Below are 17,522 nucleotides of genomic sequence, written 5' to 3'. Positions count from 1 at the left end.
TCATGGAACCCATGGTGGTAGCCTACACATGGTTCCACAGCAGTCACCCATCCAGACTGTGATCAGACCCACCTGGCTTCAGCAAGCCTCACATACTTTCGGGCCATATCCTGGAACCAAGATTATAAACTATCCTTGTGTGCTATAACTAGGGCTAGTTAAAAAAAATAAACACCTTATTCGGTGGGGAGGCTTATCGCTCAATATTCTCCAGCAGGGGCACCGGGGGGGGGGGGAGAGTCTTCGCCAATGGCCCTTCCCCAAAGGTATTTCTAGAATAATATATTCAGAGAACTTCTGAAAAAAATGCAGGCAAGAGCCCCTTTGCAAATGAAGACAAGGAAGGCCTATACAGTAAGATGCTGACGTACACTGTCGCAGGAAGAGTGAGAGACCAAATATGCTGAACTGTAAGGTCATATTCTGCATCATTTCCCTTACCTTTTGTATCCAAGTTAAAAGACATTTCTGGTGAGCAATCAAGTTTTTGCAGTCACAGAAGTGCAGCAGAGCGTCACGGCCCATCTCGTCTCCTTCCCGACAGATAAAACATTCTTTTGACTCTAATTAAAAAGATTAATAAAGTAAGAGAACACATCAGGTTTGCATCAATCAACTGCCCATGTGGTTCTTATTATTGTAATTAAAAGTTATCTCCTCAAAATTGTTGGATGAAAGTGCCACGATCTGCAATTGAAAACACATTGAAGGGAGTTTCCCCAACTTATTCTATTTTAAACAGTCAGATTGGAGCAACGCTCTGGAGATAATGTGTTCAAAAGGGTCCTTAGAGGCAAAATGTCAGCAACCATATATTTACGTCCTTTGAGAAGCCCCTTATAAAAATGTGCATTGTGCATCTTTCTGATTTTGTTGGGTTTTTTTATTATTATAAAAAAATAGCTGTAAAGGGGGGGGGAGAGAGAGAATGAAACACAGTATCAACCAACCCCCCTTCAAGTGTACAACTACAAATGATAGTATTTGGCTTTTACTATCCATTCATTAAATCACTCCTTCCTAATGCATTTCTTTATTCCACTGGGAGTTTTCATCTGGGTTTGCATAAAGGACTTGGGAGCCCTCAGGCAGAAATTCCAAGCTCTTGCCCTGGATGCAATAGTTGTTGCCCTAAGGAAGAAAGGCATTGTGGGGGAATAGTATGTGCACCAAGCCCAGAACTTGGGCCCATCTGATTGACAGGCAGCAGCCCTCCAGGATTTCAAAGGCCACATCGACATCATACATTTAAAACACTATGATGCCACTTTAAACAATCCCTGGAGTGGGTCAACAGTCAATGCCTCTGCACGGGGAATTATAGCTCTGTGTGGGGAGTAGGGGCCTCTTAACAAACAACAGCTCACAGAATTCTCTGAGGGAAACCATGAGTGTTTAAAGTGGTCTTTATAGTGTTTTAAGTGCTTGGTGTGAAAGCAGCCAAAGAGGAGTTTTGCACATTCCTAAAATGGGCAGGGATTGAACCCTGGTGACTTCTGTGTGCACGCGGGTGGCACTGTGGTCTAAACCACTAAGCCTCTTGGGCTTGCTGATCGGAAGGTCGGCGGTTTGAATCCCTGCGACAGGGTGAGCGCGCATTGCTCTGTCCCAGCTCCTACCAACCTAGCAGTTTGAAAGCAAGCAAGTACAGTGGTGCCTCGCTAGACGAAATTAATTCGTTCCACGGGTCTTTTCTTATAGCGAAAAATTCGTCTAGCGAATCCCATAGGAATGCATTGAATGTTTTTTGATTTTTTTTTGCCCATAGGAACGCATTAATTGAATTTCAATGCATTCCTATGGGAAACCGCAATTCGCTAGATGAATTTTTCGTAAAACACATTCGTCTAGCGAGGCAAGCTCCGCTCGAAAAATCCTTTCGTTAAGCGGAAATTTTGTTAAGCAGGGCATTCGTTAAGCGAGGCACCACTGTAGATAAATAGGTACCACTGTGGCGGGAAGGTAAATGGTGTTTCTGTGTGCTCTGGCTTCCGTCACGGTGTCTCGTTGCACCAGAAGCGGTTTAGTGCTGCTGGCCACATGACCCAGAAAGCTGTCTGTGGACAAACGCCTGCTCCCTTGGCCTGAAAACGAGATGAGCACCGCAGTCACCTTTGACTGGACTTAAACATTCAGGAGTCCCTTACCAACTTGAATAAAATTTGGGGAGGGGGGAGGTAAGCCCTACCTTGCATAATCGATCATATGCTGCTATGCACACACCCCATTTGAATGGCAATGCCCATCGACTGTGGGGGCCCCTCAAATATTTTATCGGAGGGCAAAGAGCCCTCAGCCCCTAGGAGATGGCTCCTATGGCGTGCACAGCATGTGCTCTACAGCTCTGGTGTGGGCTTGGCCAAGATTTGGGGGTAAATCCATGCCCCCCCCAATAACTATGTGATTTTACAAAAATAATAAACATGACACAACTGATGATTTCAGCATTCAGTAATGCCTCTAACCTGCCTCACTCTGCTTCATCCCTTCTCGGCCTATGGCTAGGTGTGGGGGGAGAAATTTGGTTTGCATTTTAATACGGACCTGCCTCATTTCCTGAAATAAAATGTGAGCTTGGAAGACAGCTAACACTTCCAAATTTGCACTTCTCTGAATTCGGTGATGCAACCAAATATACCCCCCCCAAATAATAATAATAATAATAATAATAATAATAATAATAATAATAATAATAAATGCATATATTAGGGGAGGGTGTGCCTTTAAAAGCCACTATTGTTGGTGAAAATCAACCTACAAAAATACATTAGACGGGGGAAATGAGTGGAGAAGGATGGAAAGTTAAAAAGTGGGAGGCAGCCTCTCGGGCACCGCTGCAACCTTTGATAGCCCATATGGCATTTTCAATTAATCAAAATTCCATTTTAAGCTGTGAACAAACTGTTAATTCGCTGTCACTTACCGATGCTTTCAGACCTTGAAGAGAGCTAGAGTGAAATCAAGCCTGATCCTCAAAATATCAATTAACCACGGCAAGTAATTGACTGATGCCTTTGGTCCAGTAACCTAGCAAGAGTAACACGAGTCCAGTTCTGAAGGAATCCTGGATGTTTTGAATCTGCTCCCAATGAAACAGAAGGTAATCCTGCCTTGGGGCCAAAGTAGCTAGTGATGGAGTAGGAGCTGAACAGGGAGTTCCCACCACTGCAAAATGGGTTGGGGGGGGGGCAGAAGTGCCAACCTAAATTGGGGACACACTGCCCTCAAACTGCTAGGAGAAAGCTCTCAGCTAGGGGCAAGCTGTTAAGACAGCTGATGGCTGGAAGAGAATGCACCAGTAGGTTCTGAGCCCAGCCTTTATGCTCTGACGGGGGTTACCAATGCAGATTGAAGGACCAGGAGTAGGAAATTGGCTTCTGAGAATGATTCAGAGGGGGTAGCGGCAAGAAATAAATATGGAGGTGGGGTGGTAATGGGCCCAAGAGAAAATACATATCACAATCCTTCATGAAAGCTCCACATGGGAGCCAGCTCCTGGGGGCCGAGGTCCCTTCAGCACCCCCAATGAAACATTTGAGGGTGCTGGGCCTCCCGAAGTTCATGGGCATGGCCATTCAAATGGTGTGTGCGTGCCACAACTTATGACTGATTATATGAGATGGGCCCTACCTTCCCCCTCAATATTTTACATAACCTCCAATATTTCTCTTGATGAAAATAGAGACGTCTTATTCCATAATAATAATTTTAGGTTGCCTCAGCCACCCTGGACAGTTTCCAACATATATAAAAAAACATAATAAACATTAAAAAAACCTTCCCTATACAGAATGATCTCGATACGAATCCAAGGCAGACCTTTTAACATCACAGTAATCCAAGTTTATGCACCAACTACCGGTGCTGAAGAAAGTGAAATTGACCAATTCTATGAAGACCTACAACACCTTCTAGAAATGACACCAAAGAAGGATGTTCTTCTCATTACAGGGGATTGGAATGCTAAAGTAGGGAATCAAGAGATAAAAGGAACAACTGGCAAGTTTGGCCTGGGAGTTCAAAATGAAGCAGGGCAAAGGCTAATAGAGTTCTGTCAAGAGAACAAGCTGGTCATCACAAACACTCTCTTCCAACAACACAAGAGACGACTCTACACATGGATATCACCAAATGGGCAGCATCGAAATCAGATTGATTATATTCTCTGCAGCCAAAGATGGAGAAGCTCTATACAGTCAGCAAAAACAAGACCTGGAGCTGACTGTAACTCAGATCATCAGCTTCTTATAGCAAAATTCCAGCTTAAACTGAAGAAAGTAGGAAAAACCACTGGGCCAGTAAGATACAATCTGAATCAAATCCCTTATGAATACACAGTGGAAGTGAGGAACAGGTTTAAGGATTTAGATTTGGTGGACAGAGTGCCTGAAGAACTATGGATGGAGGCTCGTAACATTATACAGGAGGCAGCAACGAAAACCATCCCAAGGAAAAGGAAATGCAAGAAAGCAAAATGGCTGTCCAACGAGGCCTTACAAATAGCGGAGGAGAGGAGGCAAGCAAAATGCAAGGGAGATAGGGAAAGATACAGGAAACTGAATGCAGATTTCCAAAAAACAGCAAGGAGAGACAAGAGGGTCTTCTTAAATGAGCAATGCAAAGAAATAGAGGAAAACAATAGAATGGGGAAAACCAGAGATCTGTTCAAGAAAATTGGAGATATGAAAGGAACATTTCGTACAAAGATTACCATAATCAAGGACAAAAGTGGTAAAGACCTAACAGAAGCAGAAGACATCAAGAAGAGGTGGCAAGAATACACAGAGGAATTATACCAGAAAGATATGGAGGTCTCGTACACCCCAGGTAGTGTGGTTGCTGACCTTGAGCCAGACATCTTGGAGAGTGAAGTCAAATGGGCCTTAGAAAGCACTGCTAATAACAAGGCCAGTGGAAGTGATGATATTCCAGCTGAACTATTTAAAATTTTAAAAGATGATGCTGTTAAGGTGCTACACCCAATATGCCAGCAAGTTTGGAAAACTCAGCAATGGCCAGAGGATTGGAGAAGATCAGTCTACATCCCAATTCCAAAGAAGGGCAGTGCCAAAGAATGCTCCAACTACCGCACAATTGCGCTCATTTCACACGCTAGCAAGGTTATGCTTAAAATTCTACAAGGCAGGCTTAGGCAGTATGTGGACCGAGAACTCCCAGAAGTGCAAGCTGGATTTCGAAAGGGCAGAGGAACCAGAGACCAAATAGCAAACATGCGCTGGATTATGGAGAAAGCTAGAGAGTTCCAGAAAAACGTCTACTTCTGCTTCATTGACTATGCAAAAGCCTTTGACTGTGTCGACCACAGCAAACTATGGCAAGTTCTTAAAGAAATGGGAGTGCCTGATCACCTCATCTGTCTCCTGAGAAATCTCTATGTGGGACAAGAAGCTACAGTTAGAACTGGATATGGAACAACTGAGTGGTTCAAAATTGGGAAAGGAGTACGACAAGGTTGTATATTGTCTCCCTGCTTATTTAACTTATATGCAGAATTCATCATGCGAAAGGCTGGACTAGATGAATCCCAAGCCGGAATTAAGATTGCCGGAAGAAATATCAACAACCTCAGATATGCAGATGACACAACCTTGATGGCAGAAAGCGAGGAGGAATTAAAGAACCTTTTAATGAGGGTGAAAGAGGAGAGCGCAAAATATGGTCTGAAGCTCAACATCAAAAAAACCAAGATCATGGCCACTGGTCCCATCACCTCCTGGCAAATAGAAGGGGAAGAAATGGAGGCAGTGAGAGATTTTACTTTCTTGGGCTCCTTGATCACTGCAGATGGTGACAGCAGTCACGAAATTAAAAGACGCCTGCTTCTTGGGAGAAAAGCAATGACAAACCTAGACAGCATCTTAAAAAGCAGAGACATCACCTTGCCGACAAAGGTCCGTATAGTTAAAGCTATGGTTTTCCCAGTAGTGATGTATGGAAGTGAGAGCTGGACCATAAAGAAGGCTGATCGCCGAAGAATTGATGCTTTTGAATTATGGTGCTGGAGGAGACTCTTGAGAGTCCCATGGACTGCAAGAAGATCAAACCTATCCATTCTTAAGGAAATCAGCCCTGAGTGCTCCCTGGAAGGACAGATCGTGAAGCTGAGGCTCCAATACTTTGGCCACCTCATGAGAAGAGAAGAATCCTTGGAAAAGACCCTGATGTTGGGAAAGATTGAGGGCACTAGGAGAAGGGGACGACAGAGGACAAGATGGTTGGACAGTGTTCTCGAAGCTACGAACATGAGTTTGACCAAATTGCGGGAGGCAGTGCAAGACAGGAGTGCCTGGCGTGCTCTGGTCCATGGGGTCACGAAGAGTCGGACACGACTAAACGACTAAACAACAACAACATACAGAGCTGCCTGTAGATGGCTCTGGGGTCAGATAACTCCATACTCTCCAACATTTCTCCGATGAAAATAGGGACATCCTACCACACCCTCCAACATTTCTCTGGTAAAAATAGGGACGTCCTAAGGAAAAGTGGGACATTCCGGGAACAAATCAAAGACTAGGACAGCGTCTGTAAATCTGGGACTGTTCCTGGAAAATAAGGACACTTGGAGGGTCTGTATTTTATTCAAGTTGGCACCCATGCTTGCCCACACTCTCTAGAAGAGGAAACCGACCCAAGAGGACTCTGCAGTCAATTCAACAGATCTTTACCTTTGCGGGGGTGGGGGTGGGGTGTTTGGACAGATTTCCAAATCTATTAGCCCCAATAGTTACATGGAAAGTCAAGATACAGTTACCCCTGAGTAGCAGGTGCTGGATCCAAACAACCAGGGGCGGCTCGTGCCCTTCTTGTGAACTTCCCAGAGGCATGTGGTTGACTGCTGCTGGAAGCAGGAGGGCAGGCCAGCTGGATTTTGGTCTGGTCTAACATGTCAATGCTTGTGGGGGGGGGGGGAATGAAGCACACAATATGGTGTTCATGCCATGACAGAAGACGGAGGAAGAACAAAACTGTTCCTGTTTCTGCATCTAGAAAACAAGACGGCCGTGCACTGTGTTCATGACTTCACTTGCGAGCCTAATGCATGTTTTTGTTTTTTGTTTTTTTGGTAGCACTGATTGCAGTGGAAATAAGAGTAATGACGCCAGGTGTCTGATAGGGAAAGCTTGTTAGGGCCCACAGTATGTATGACAAATTGTTCAAGAAATGTGACCCATCTATGGCTTCAATATCTCCCCTACTTATGGTACTCTGCTGAGTAAGGGTTGGCTATGTAAATTAAAGCTGCCTCGGGATACAGTACTTTTCACCTGCACTTAGAATCTGCTGGGTTCCCTGAAACACACACACACAAATTTTGAGAATTAAATACGTGACACACTTCCCCATTCTTTCCTTTGTTCTGTCTCACTTTGAGGGTTGCAACCCTAAGCATATTTCCTTGGAAGTAAGGTGAAGGTAAAGGGACCCCTGACCGTTAGGTCCAGTCGCATTTACTTGCTTTACTGGCCAGCAAGACTAAGCTGCTTCTGGTGAACCAGAGCAGCGCACGAAAACGCCGTTTACCTTCCCGCTGGAGCGATACCTATTTATCTACTTGCACTTCGTGCTTTCGAACTGCTAGGTTGGCAGGAACAGGGACCGAACAACGGGAGCTCACCCCGTCACAGGGATTCAAACCGCCAACCTTCTGATCAGCAAGTCCTGTGTCCCACCTTGGAAGTACAGTAAATCCTATTTTAAAATCTGTCTGGACTAACTTCTGAGCAAACATGGATAGGATTAGGCTATTGGTTTCTTTGAAGAGGGTCATACCCACCATGCATAGGAAGGAGAGACTGCTTACCCTCCAACATTTATCTGATGAAAAGAGAGACCGCCCCATTCCATAATGATAATTTTACTGTTTATACTCCACACATCTTACTGGGTTGTCCCAGTCACTCTGGGCAGCTTCCAACATATATAAAAACATAATAAAACATTAAACATTAAAAATATTTCCTTATACAGGATTGCCATCAGACGGCTCGGGGGTGGGGCGTCAGATAACTCCATACCGTCTAACATTTCTCCAATGAAAATAGGGACATGCTAAGGACAAGTGGGGCATTCTGGGATCAAATCAGAAACTGGGACGGCTTCTCTAAATCAGGAACGTCCCTGGAAAATAGGGACACTTGGAGGGTCTGAGATTACAACCAGCTAATCACCTTGGTTGTAATTGCTCTGTGATACAGCTGGGAAAGCAGAGCAGGCTGGCCAGTTCGGGGGGTGGGGGGTGGGGTGGTGAGGGTGGGGAGCTAAAGTAGCCAAATTGTTTTAGATGAGGCAGCGTAATAAGAAGCCTCTGCATAAATTCAGCACGCCCAAATTGGACATTCATAAACCCTCCCCAAAGAGTTCACTAGTAACGGGAAACTTGGCACAGCAATCTGGAGTATATATGCATTCCTCTGAAATATTATAGCATGCCTTCACACCCCTCTGCCATGGGCCCAACCTTCCAAAAAGCCTCTCAAAACCCTTGCTAGGTTTTGCACTACCGAGAGCGGCACACACCATGCTCAGTCCTTCTTCTGCTGCCTTGCCATACCCATCAAGCGGCCTCAAATTAAACAAGCTTCTCCTCCCCCCCCCCGCCAAATAAACATCAGACTGGCCAGTTGAGAAAAAACACCTCCAAATACCCATTTTAGGTTTCAGTGTTAAGCATGAGGTCAGCAGCATTGATTAGTAGTTCCGGGCTGATTGTCTTGTATACATTTCTCAGAGGTTCTGCTTCATCATTCATAGTTTCTAGGTCAACCGACTACTTCTATTAAGATGCAGTTTGAAATTAGGGTTAATAAAGTGGGGGGATAAATTAAGATTAATAAAGTAGTTTTAAGAGAACCAAAAGAAAGTCTGGGCTTCGGCACTGCATAAATTAGAGCAATTTAACTATTGAGAGAAGACTCCCTTGGATTTATTGACTTAGTCTTGTCCTTAATAACCAGTACTTATGTGCACGTATCCTGTTGGGACTGGACGCCGGGAAATCCAAATTACATCACATTACCGATGTCTTCTAACTTGTTGTCAAGTGTTCCAACTGAAATTTACAAGGCGGGGAGAACGCTGCAACGTTAAATGAAAAAACCAGCCAGAACTTATTAACAACATGGGTGTTTTAATTAGTAGGGCAAAATGTGGCGCGGTCAGGATAGGGTGGGCTTTGCATAAAAGAAAACATGAAATCAACTTCTTGCATGGCCATGGGGCTGGCAAGAAAATTGCTCTCTTTAATAACCTGAATTCTATGGGCATGAAATGGAAAGAATGACCTACTGGGGAAGATGGACATTAAATACTGGATAGTGGTTTTTTTTTTTTGCACATATCTTCCACTATATAACATAAACCTCATAACTTCTTTTAAATAACAAACACAGGTTGTTGAGTGCTGATGGCTATGTAGCCAAAATGGCCCCACCCCACAAGGAGGACACACAATGAGGTATTCAAAAGTATGCTTTTTAAACAAATACCACCCCATAGCAACCTTACCACCCCAAATCCACTATTAGAAGGGTAGATACCATGATATCGGAGTAGAACAGAGATTATGTCTATGTAATTCTGATGAGATTGAATCCATTGGGCATATATATTGCCCACTATATAATGATACCCGGTGGGAGCTAATTCAACCATTATTAAGGGAACTACCTGGCCACTCAGAGAAAACTTACATTGTATACCTTCTTGCTGGCAAAGATCTGAATATCACCTGTTGCAAAATATCAGCTGTGGCAATGAGGACAAGGCAGACTGTGGTGACAGCGATGGTCGGTGAATGAATACCGTGTTTCTCCAAAAATAAGACACCGTCTTATATTTTTTTCCCTCAAAAAAAACCCACGGTGGCTTATTTTCAGGGGATGCCTTATTTTTTAAAATAAGTATGGCGCAGTTTAACCTACAAGGTTATTTCTTAACCTACAAGGTTAAACTGCCTATCACTATGGCTTATTTTCGGGGTATGACTTATTTTCGGAGAAACACGGCACTGATTTCAAACTCTGGATGATAGATTTTAGCTGAAGGAGTGTTTTTTTTAAAAAAATATAAATAAGTATATAGGTAATTTTTAAATTTTGTCTACTATGTCTGCCCCTTGGTGCTGATGCAGTGCATGTTGCTGATGTTATTTCTGTCGTCTGGTCTTTGACCACAATAAAGATTGATTGGCCATCCCAGACCACACACACACACATATGGACTGCACAAGTGGGGCCTAGAAGCAAGAGGGGAGAACAAAAATGTGTACAGACCAGCACACTAGCTAATGGAGCCACATCTGCTTGAAAGCTCTACAATGTTGCACCAGAAAAGTCTGAACTGGCAGCCCCACAGTGGGAGGCAGCAATGCTTCTGAATACCAGTTGCTGGAAACCACAGGAGGTGAGAGGGCTCTTGCACCCAAATCCTGCTTGTGGGTTTCCCCCAGGCATCTTGTTTGGCCACTGTGGGAACAGGACGTTGGACAAGATGGGCCATTGGCCTGATCCAGCAGGCTCCTCTTATGTCCTGATGCTCTGGGATGGCTTGGGATCTAATGGATTGGGAACTAATGGACTCCACTCCCCAGCCAAGAAGTGACCCATTTCTTGGGGGGGAGGGGTGGTGGTCTTCCAGCTACGGCTGCCTTCTGATCCCCACACTTTTGGTGGGCCTGCCAGGGATCTCCACAGTAGTGGAGGCCTCCCATCACTGCATCCAAACCCTCTCCAGATTGAGAGTTTTGATTGCTTTGTGAAGCAGGAGTGCAGGGCCCTTAGACTGTGAGCGCCCTGATCCAAATAAAGGCTAAGGTTGCAATTCTCAGTGTGTTTACTGGGAAGTAAGGAAAAATCTGAAATCATTTCCTGGCATGTGACCAGAATGACTGAGCTGCTGACCCAGCACTGATTGTACCGCTAAGCCTTGTTCAGCAACATCACTCTGATGATGAGTCCGTTATGATTATAAGTTATCATGTACCAGTTGGAGACTGAAAGCTCCTCGAAGAGGTGCATTTCCCAAACATTCCAGATTATAAACTGCTCCGCAACACTATTATGCATAGCTTCTAAAGTGCTACACAAGCTTTATAACAACCTCATTTTCCCTGTAGGATTCTTATCGGGTTTCGATTGGACACACTGCCTGAATTTCAATGGTGCACCACCAATTTACACCAGACAAGGACCTGACTGACTAACCATAATGAGACTCTTGTGGCTCAAGCCTTCACAGAACAATCTGAGGATATATGGCATGGACTGACAATGCCAGAAAACACAAATAAATAAAAGTTAGGGCTGACATTCCATTCATATTTCATTTCATTTTATTCAGTTGTGCTTGCAAAGAGTTGCTATCATGCAAACCTGGCTGAAAGAAAGCCAGCAATCTCCACTACAAACTTCTCTTATCCTGTTGGAGACAACCGTATTCTTGCTGCTTGCAATGGCCAAGGCATTGTGGTGTAGTGGGGAGAGTGTTCGACTTGGACCGAGAGGGGACCTGGGCTTAAATCCCCATTCATATCTTACATTTACTGGGCGACCTGGACCGCCTTCACAGGACTGCTGTGGAGATAAAATGGTGGGGGGAAGGGAAGAGAAACGTATATACTGCCCTCTGCTCCCTGGAGAAAGGGTAGGAATAAAAATGCATTTATTTATGGAAGAATCTTAATCCTGCCTGTAGACACAGAATACTTCCATTGTATTAGATGAAAAGGAAAAACAGAGCTGTGGGTCACCAGCAGAGACCCAGTGTGGTGTAGTAGTTAAGAGCGGTGGACTCCTAATGTGGGGAATCGGGTTTGATTCCCTGCTACTCCACATGCAGCTGCTGGGTGACCTTGGGCTAGTCACACTTCTCTGAAGTCTCTCAGCCCCACTCACCTCACAGAGTGTTTGTTGTGGGGGAGGAAGGGAAAGGAGAATGTTAGCCACTTTGAGACTCCTTCGGGTAGTTAGTGATAAAGTGGGATATCAAATCCAAACTCTTCTTCTTCAGCATATTGATAACAACACACTCAAAATCCCTGAATGATCTCTCTTCCAGTGCCTTTAAGTAGATGTTTAAGCAATAGGAAGGGAGGGGCAAAACTGATCCCTGAGAGACACCATGTACCAGTAGCCTTGGCAAAGAACACGATCTCCCAATATTGTCTTCCAAACCTGAGTCCCAAGGAAGCACTTTGTCCACAGCAAAATGCCCCCCCCTCAAACCCACCCCCTCCAGGCAGTGCAGAAAGAGACCAAACATTAGCCTTAGTCCTGTATTATCCTTGTATCCGTTTTATCCACTTATGCTATGGTGATGCTGGAAACGATCCCCCTCCCCAATAATTAGCTGTGCTTCCTTTTGTTTAGGTTTTTTTATTTAAAAAAAATTTCCAAAAAGATTGGTTGAGAGCCTATGCTGCCAAGCCAGAACATAAATCTCCCCTAAATGTAAGGAAATTTATGATGAAAGGAAAGGCCAGGTTCGAGTTTGGGTCTTCTCGGAACGACAATCACAAGGATGAGGTTAAGTCTAAAAATAGAGGAATCAGATCTTGGAGCGATGGGCACTTTCTTCTTTACCAGTTTAAAAGCCCTACAAGAGTCATTCCTCAGTTGGCATGATCTGTGCAGTTCATTGTCCTTACTGAAACCGCACACATACGATAATACCACCAATGTGGATGGGAGTATTACTACTACTATTCTAGTAATAATTACTCCCACTATTACTACTATAATACTACTATTATTACTATTCCATCCAAAGGAGCCCAGGGTGGCAAACGCATCAGTGATAAAACAATACAATTAATAGTAAAATAAAACCATATTCAAAACAACTGAAAACATCTAAAAGCAATTAAAACAGCTAATAATTTCAAGGTCGCCAGGAACAGCATCTTCCGACTGCTGTCCAATTTTTTCTTACTATCCTGTATGTGGAAGATCTGCATGTCGCCAGCACCAAATGTTTCCTGAAGAAAGGTTGAAAAAGCCGCAGGAGGATTACTGAGCGATCTATCCCGTTTCATTTTTTGCTAGCCAACTCTGGCATTCCAGAAGTTTAAGGAAACTCCAAGCATGTTTCCCTAGGCATCTTGGCTATAACCTTTGGCATGCCAATCCACTCAGCATTTCCCCAATCCTTTAGGAATCCCCCTTGTCTTAACGGGGCTCTCAACATGTCACAGCAATGAGCTTCACAAATCAGTCATGCTTTATATTTCCAGGCATTTATCCACTACTTAATGGTCTGGGTTCCAAGTACGGTGGCAAGTCAGCCTGCCTGATCCTAAGAAGGCCAAGGGCAGAGCCGTCTCTCTACTGGCCCAGCTCTGTCATGTGACCCAGGTGAAGCACTGAGATACAGGAATACCATCTTCATCATCACAGAACAAACACTCACAGAGCTGGGAAAGGTTGTCAAACCCAAAATGCCTCCAATTGTTTTCAGAAAGTACAATTCGTCAGCCGCTTGTCACAACTCAGCAGGGATGCTGTTCCACACAGAAAGCCATGCTCCAAGTTACTGCACAGCAGGCTTCAGATATTGTAGCAGCTTCAAGGAGAAACTGCCCCGCAGAACACAGTGACCTTCTGGTAGTGGAGGGCTTACCCATCAATTACTGTTTCTCTCATTTTCCCCATTTTTTTTTCAATTTTCCACATTGGTTTGTGATTTAAAAATAATAAGGGTAATCATCACCATGAAAATTCATCAGCATTGTAGTGCAATTTTCTCTCATATATGAATTCTTGCGTGCAATTTTGCCTGCCACAAACACTTTTTGCAAAACAATTTCTCTTAATATAATGCATTTTTTAAATTCTGTTTCCACGAATACATGGCATTTTTATGCAAAATGTACCCCACTATATGCATTTTTGTACGCATTACTTGGCTGGAGATCTGCACCGCAAATTCAGGGCAAGTGCCAATTTTGTGGCCATGTTTCAGTTCCCATATAGTTTGGGAAAGAGCAAATTAGGTAGATCCAACTTTTAATGTAAACTGAATCAAATTTCTCTCCAGTCCCTATCTAATGGGTATATAAGGCTTCTAAAATATTCAGGTCCCGAGCTGCATAGCGCATTAGACGTTAGTACCAAAACATTGAATATGGCCCAGTATGGCTAGTGGATAAAGATAATTGTTGTCCTTTCACCTTCCAGTGGACATGGCCAAAGCCCCAGTTTCTGCCTTGCAGTAGGAATTGGAGGAGGCAAGCGTTGGTTCAGGCTATACAAAAGGATAGACGACAAGCCCCTTTTCCCTCAGTCGGCTCTGCCCTATATTTAATGGCTAGAAATGGAGCTGCCCCAACTCCAGCAATTTCTTCATCTTCCTAGCAATTTCTTCATCTTCCTAGTGCCTGAAGGATTAACAGTATGCTGGCATTGTGTTAACTTCTGTACTGTATTTCCCCCTTTCTCGAATTGTTCTTGCCTTTTTGGCCTCTCTGTGATTGAACAGATGTTTTCAGTGAACTCTTGACAAAGAAGCCAAGTTTCCCTCTCCCTCCCCCCCCCGCCCGCAACTCGGCTTTCACCAACATAGTATGTGTGTACTCTGCACACTCCACTATTTAATCACATCGATGCAAAGAAGGTACCAGGAGGTGCCAAGGCTCTCCTACAAAAGGATCAGAAACACTGAAATTGCTGTGGCAATACGCATGTGCACACAACTTGCAAAGATGGAGAAGTAATATCTTGTACTGAACCACTGCCCAAGATCTTTATTTTATGTGGCGTTCTGGATTTGGGATTTGGATTTTCAAATAATGTTATGGATTTTGGATGTTTCTTTTATATAATTTACTGAATCTTGGATCTTTATTTTTTTATAATGTTTTGGATTCCATTACCCCCCCCCCCCCAATTCAAGAAAATGGGAAGGGCGGTGATTATGAACCCATTCTGCCCTGCACATGAATGAAGCTGCTCAGCTACAGTATATGAGAGTCACTGCTTGCTCCCTTCTGATTTCCTCAAAAATAAAGTGGAATTTTTGAGAGTTCCTGTGGATGATTTTTAAAGCCTCAAAGGGTTTTGTAAAATAAAAAAAAATCCTTCAATAGCAGCTTAAAAACCAACTAAGTTTTTATTTTGGTATGAGCTTTCGTGTGCATGCACACTTCTTCAGATACACTGAAATAGGAGTTCCCAGGCGCTTATGTGGAGAAGGGGTGGGGAGGAGAGGGGGAGGGGAGGGGGTATCACTCCGAAGGGTGGTGGAAGTGGGTGATTGACTGACTGATAGCTGTTGATGGCTGAAAATGACTGCAAATGGTTTTGCATGAAAAAGCAAGGGTTGAGATGGCTGAAGATCGCTTTATCATGTATAATGAGATAAGAATCCAGTGTCTCTGTTCAAACCAGGTCCCTCCATGGTTTTGAGCTTGGTGATAAGTTGTAATTCAGCAACTTCTCTTTCTAGTCTGTTTCTGAAATTCTTTTGTAGTAAGACAGCTACTTTGAGATCTTGTATAGAATGTCCTGGGAGATTGAAGTGTTCTCCTACTGGTTTCTCTGTCTTCTGGTTCCTGATGTCAGATTTATGTCCATTTATCCTTTGGCGTAGGGTTTGGCCTGTTTGTCCAATATAGAGAGCTGAAGGGCACTGTTGGCATTTGATGGCATACACAATGTTAGAAGATGAGCAATTAAATGTAATCAAAGGGTTTTGTGAGTGTTTGATAGCACTCCCTCTTCCCAAAGGGAGGAAAAAATGCCTTGTCCAGGGGAATAAGTCCTGAAGGCCAATGGGACAGTAACAGGAAAATCATAGTGCCCCTGTCAGCACCAGTGCTTTTTTTGAGGGGGGGGGGTTACTCAAGGTACACAGTCCTGGCACCTCTTTCTTTTGTTGTTAAAAAGTGTGGCTCTTTCTTGGGGGGGGGGGAGCACTGGTTAGCACCATAGAGAGACAACTGCTGTCCAAGAAAGACAACCCATAGAAAGAGAAGTTGACTCAATGTAAAACATATAGATTTCCCCCCCCCCCGGGTGTATATTTTCCCCCAGGGTGGACTTGTTTTGATTAATTTCTGCAGAATACTTTATGGTACTTAAGTTAAAAAGAAAAGGGGGGTAGTAATGAACTGAAAAGGAGACAGTTTATCAGAAACGAAAAAAGAACCGTGTTGAGGATGAAGGAAGTCAATTCAAAGAAAAGAAGAACTGAACAATGGTGTATGTGTGTGTGATTGGTTATTTGTTTTGTATAAGCTGTCATACGTTATCACGTCTTAGTTGTATTTTTGTGTTTTGTGTTTTGTGGTTGTTTGTTTTTCTTCTGATTCTGTACTATCATTTTCATGTTTAGTTTGACAACTGTGTGTGCATGTGTTGTAAATAATCTCTCTCTCTCTCTCTCTCTCTCTCTCTCTCTCTCTCTCTCTGTGTGTGTGTGTGTGTGTGTGTGAATGCTGAAGTAATCAGCTAGTTTTTTATTTATAGGGAGGATATTTACTCCCACTGGTATGAAGAAGTATCTCAGATCCTTAGGTTCACATGTTTTGAAGACATCTGAAGGCAGCCCTGTTTAGGGAAGTTTTTAATGTTTGATGTTTTGTTGTATTTTTTTAATATTTTGTTGGATATAAATAAATATATAAATATTTGGGGTATAAATAAATAAATTATTGTTGTTATTATTAGTATTTATATTAATATATCTGAACTGATTTTCATTGGTCAGACAAATAACACCCCTCCTTTGCAAAAACAAAAAACAAAAAAATGTGTATCAACAGATGGACCTGCAAACCCGTGTGTGTGCAAGTCACATAGGGAAGAAGTGCTACTGGATGGAGGACACCTCACAAGCTTGCAGATTCGCGTACAAAGGCAGCAAAAAAGCAACAGTGAAACTGACCAGCTTTCTTTCCAAATCTACAGCAAATCCAGGGGCAGATACACTGTTCTGGCAAGCAGATACCCTCCAACATTTCTTTGATGAAAATAGGGACGTCCTATTCAACAATAACAACAACTTTATTATTCATATCTCGGCCATCCGACTGCGCTGCCCCCACACTCTGGGTAGCTTCCAACATATATAAAAACACAATAAAACATTAAATATTAAGAAACCTCCCTATGCAGGGTTGGCTTTGAATGTCTTCTAAAGGTTGTATAGTTACTTATCCCCTTGGCTCGGGAGTTTCCTAACTCCATACCCTCCAACATTTCTCTGAAGAAAAAAGGGACCTCCTAAGGGAAAATGTGACATTCTGGGATCAGATCAGAAACCAAGACGACTCCTGTAAATCCAGGACTGTCCCTGGATAAGAGGGTCACTTGGAGGGACTGCAAGCAGATACAACAGTGGACAAATTAGAAATCGTATATATTAAAAAAGGCATTTTTAAAAAATAAGGGGAAAGAATTGTTTTTCAACATGGCCAACAACTATCCAGTTTAATGGATTCAGAAATCCTAAACACTTTTCTGCAAATGTTCTCTTTAGCTCAACGCTGCTCATTTTTATGCATT

The 17,522-nt window shown here is 43.3% G+C and overlaps 1 protein-coding gene across 5 annotated transcripts in view; it reads right to left on the bottom strand.

The window, feature by feature from the left end:
* LOC148685008 (uncharacterized) overlaps positions 1 to 17,522 on the bottom strand; it is a 255,411-nt gene that overhangs the window by 217,410 nt on the left and 20,479 nt on the right. For all 5 annotated transcript variants that reach the window (XM_088673840.1, XM_088673837.1, XM_088673841.1 and 2 more), the window contains exon 2: positions 442 to 563. In XM_088673840.1, the coding sequence (XP_088529966.1) occupies positions 442 to 563 (122 nt within the window). The remainder of the gene's footprint in view (positions 1 to 441; positions 564 to 17,522) is intronic.

This window comes from Zootoca vivipara, chromosome 7, assembly GCF_965207765.1.
Source record: "Zootoca vivipara chromosome 7, rZooViv2.hap1.1, whole genome shotgun sequence".
Taxonomy (NCBI): Eukaryota; Metazoa; Chordata; class Lepidosauria; order Squamata; family Lacertidae; genus Zootoca; species Zootoca vivipara.
This window is presented reverse-complemented; position numbering and strand designations above follow the sequence as displayed.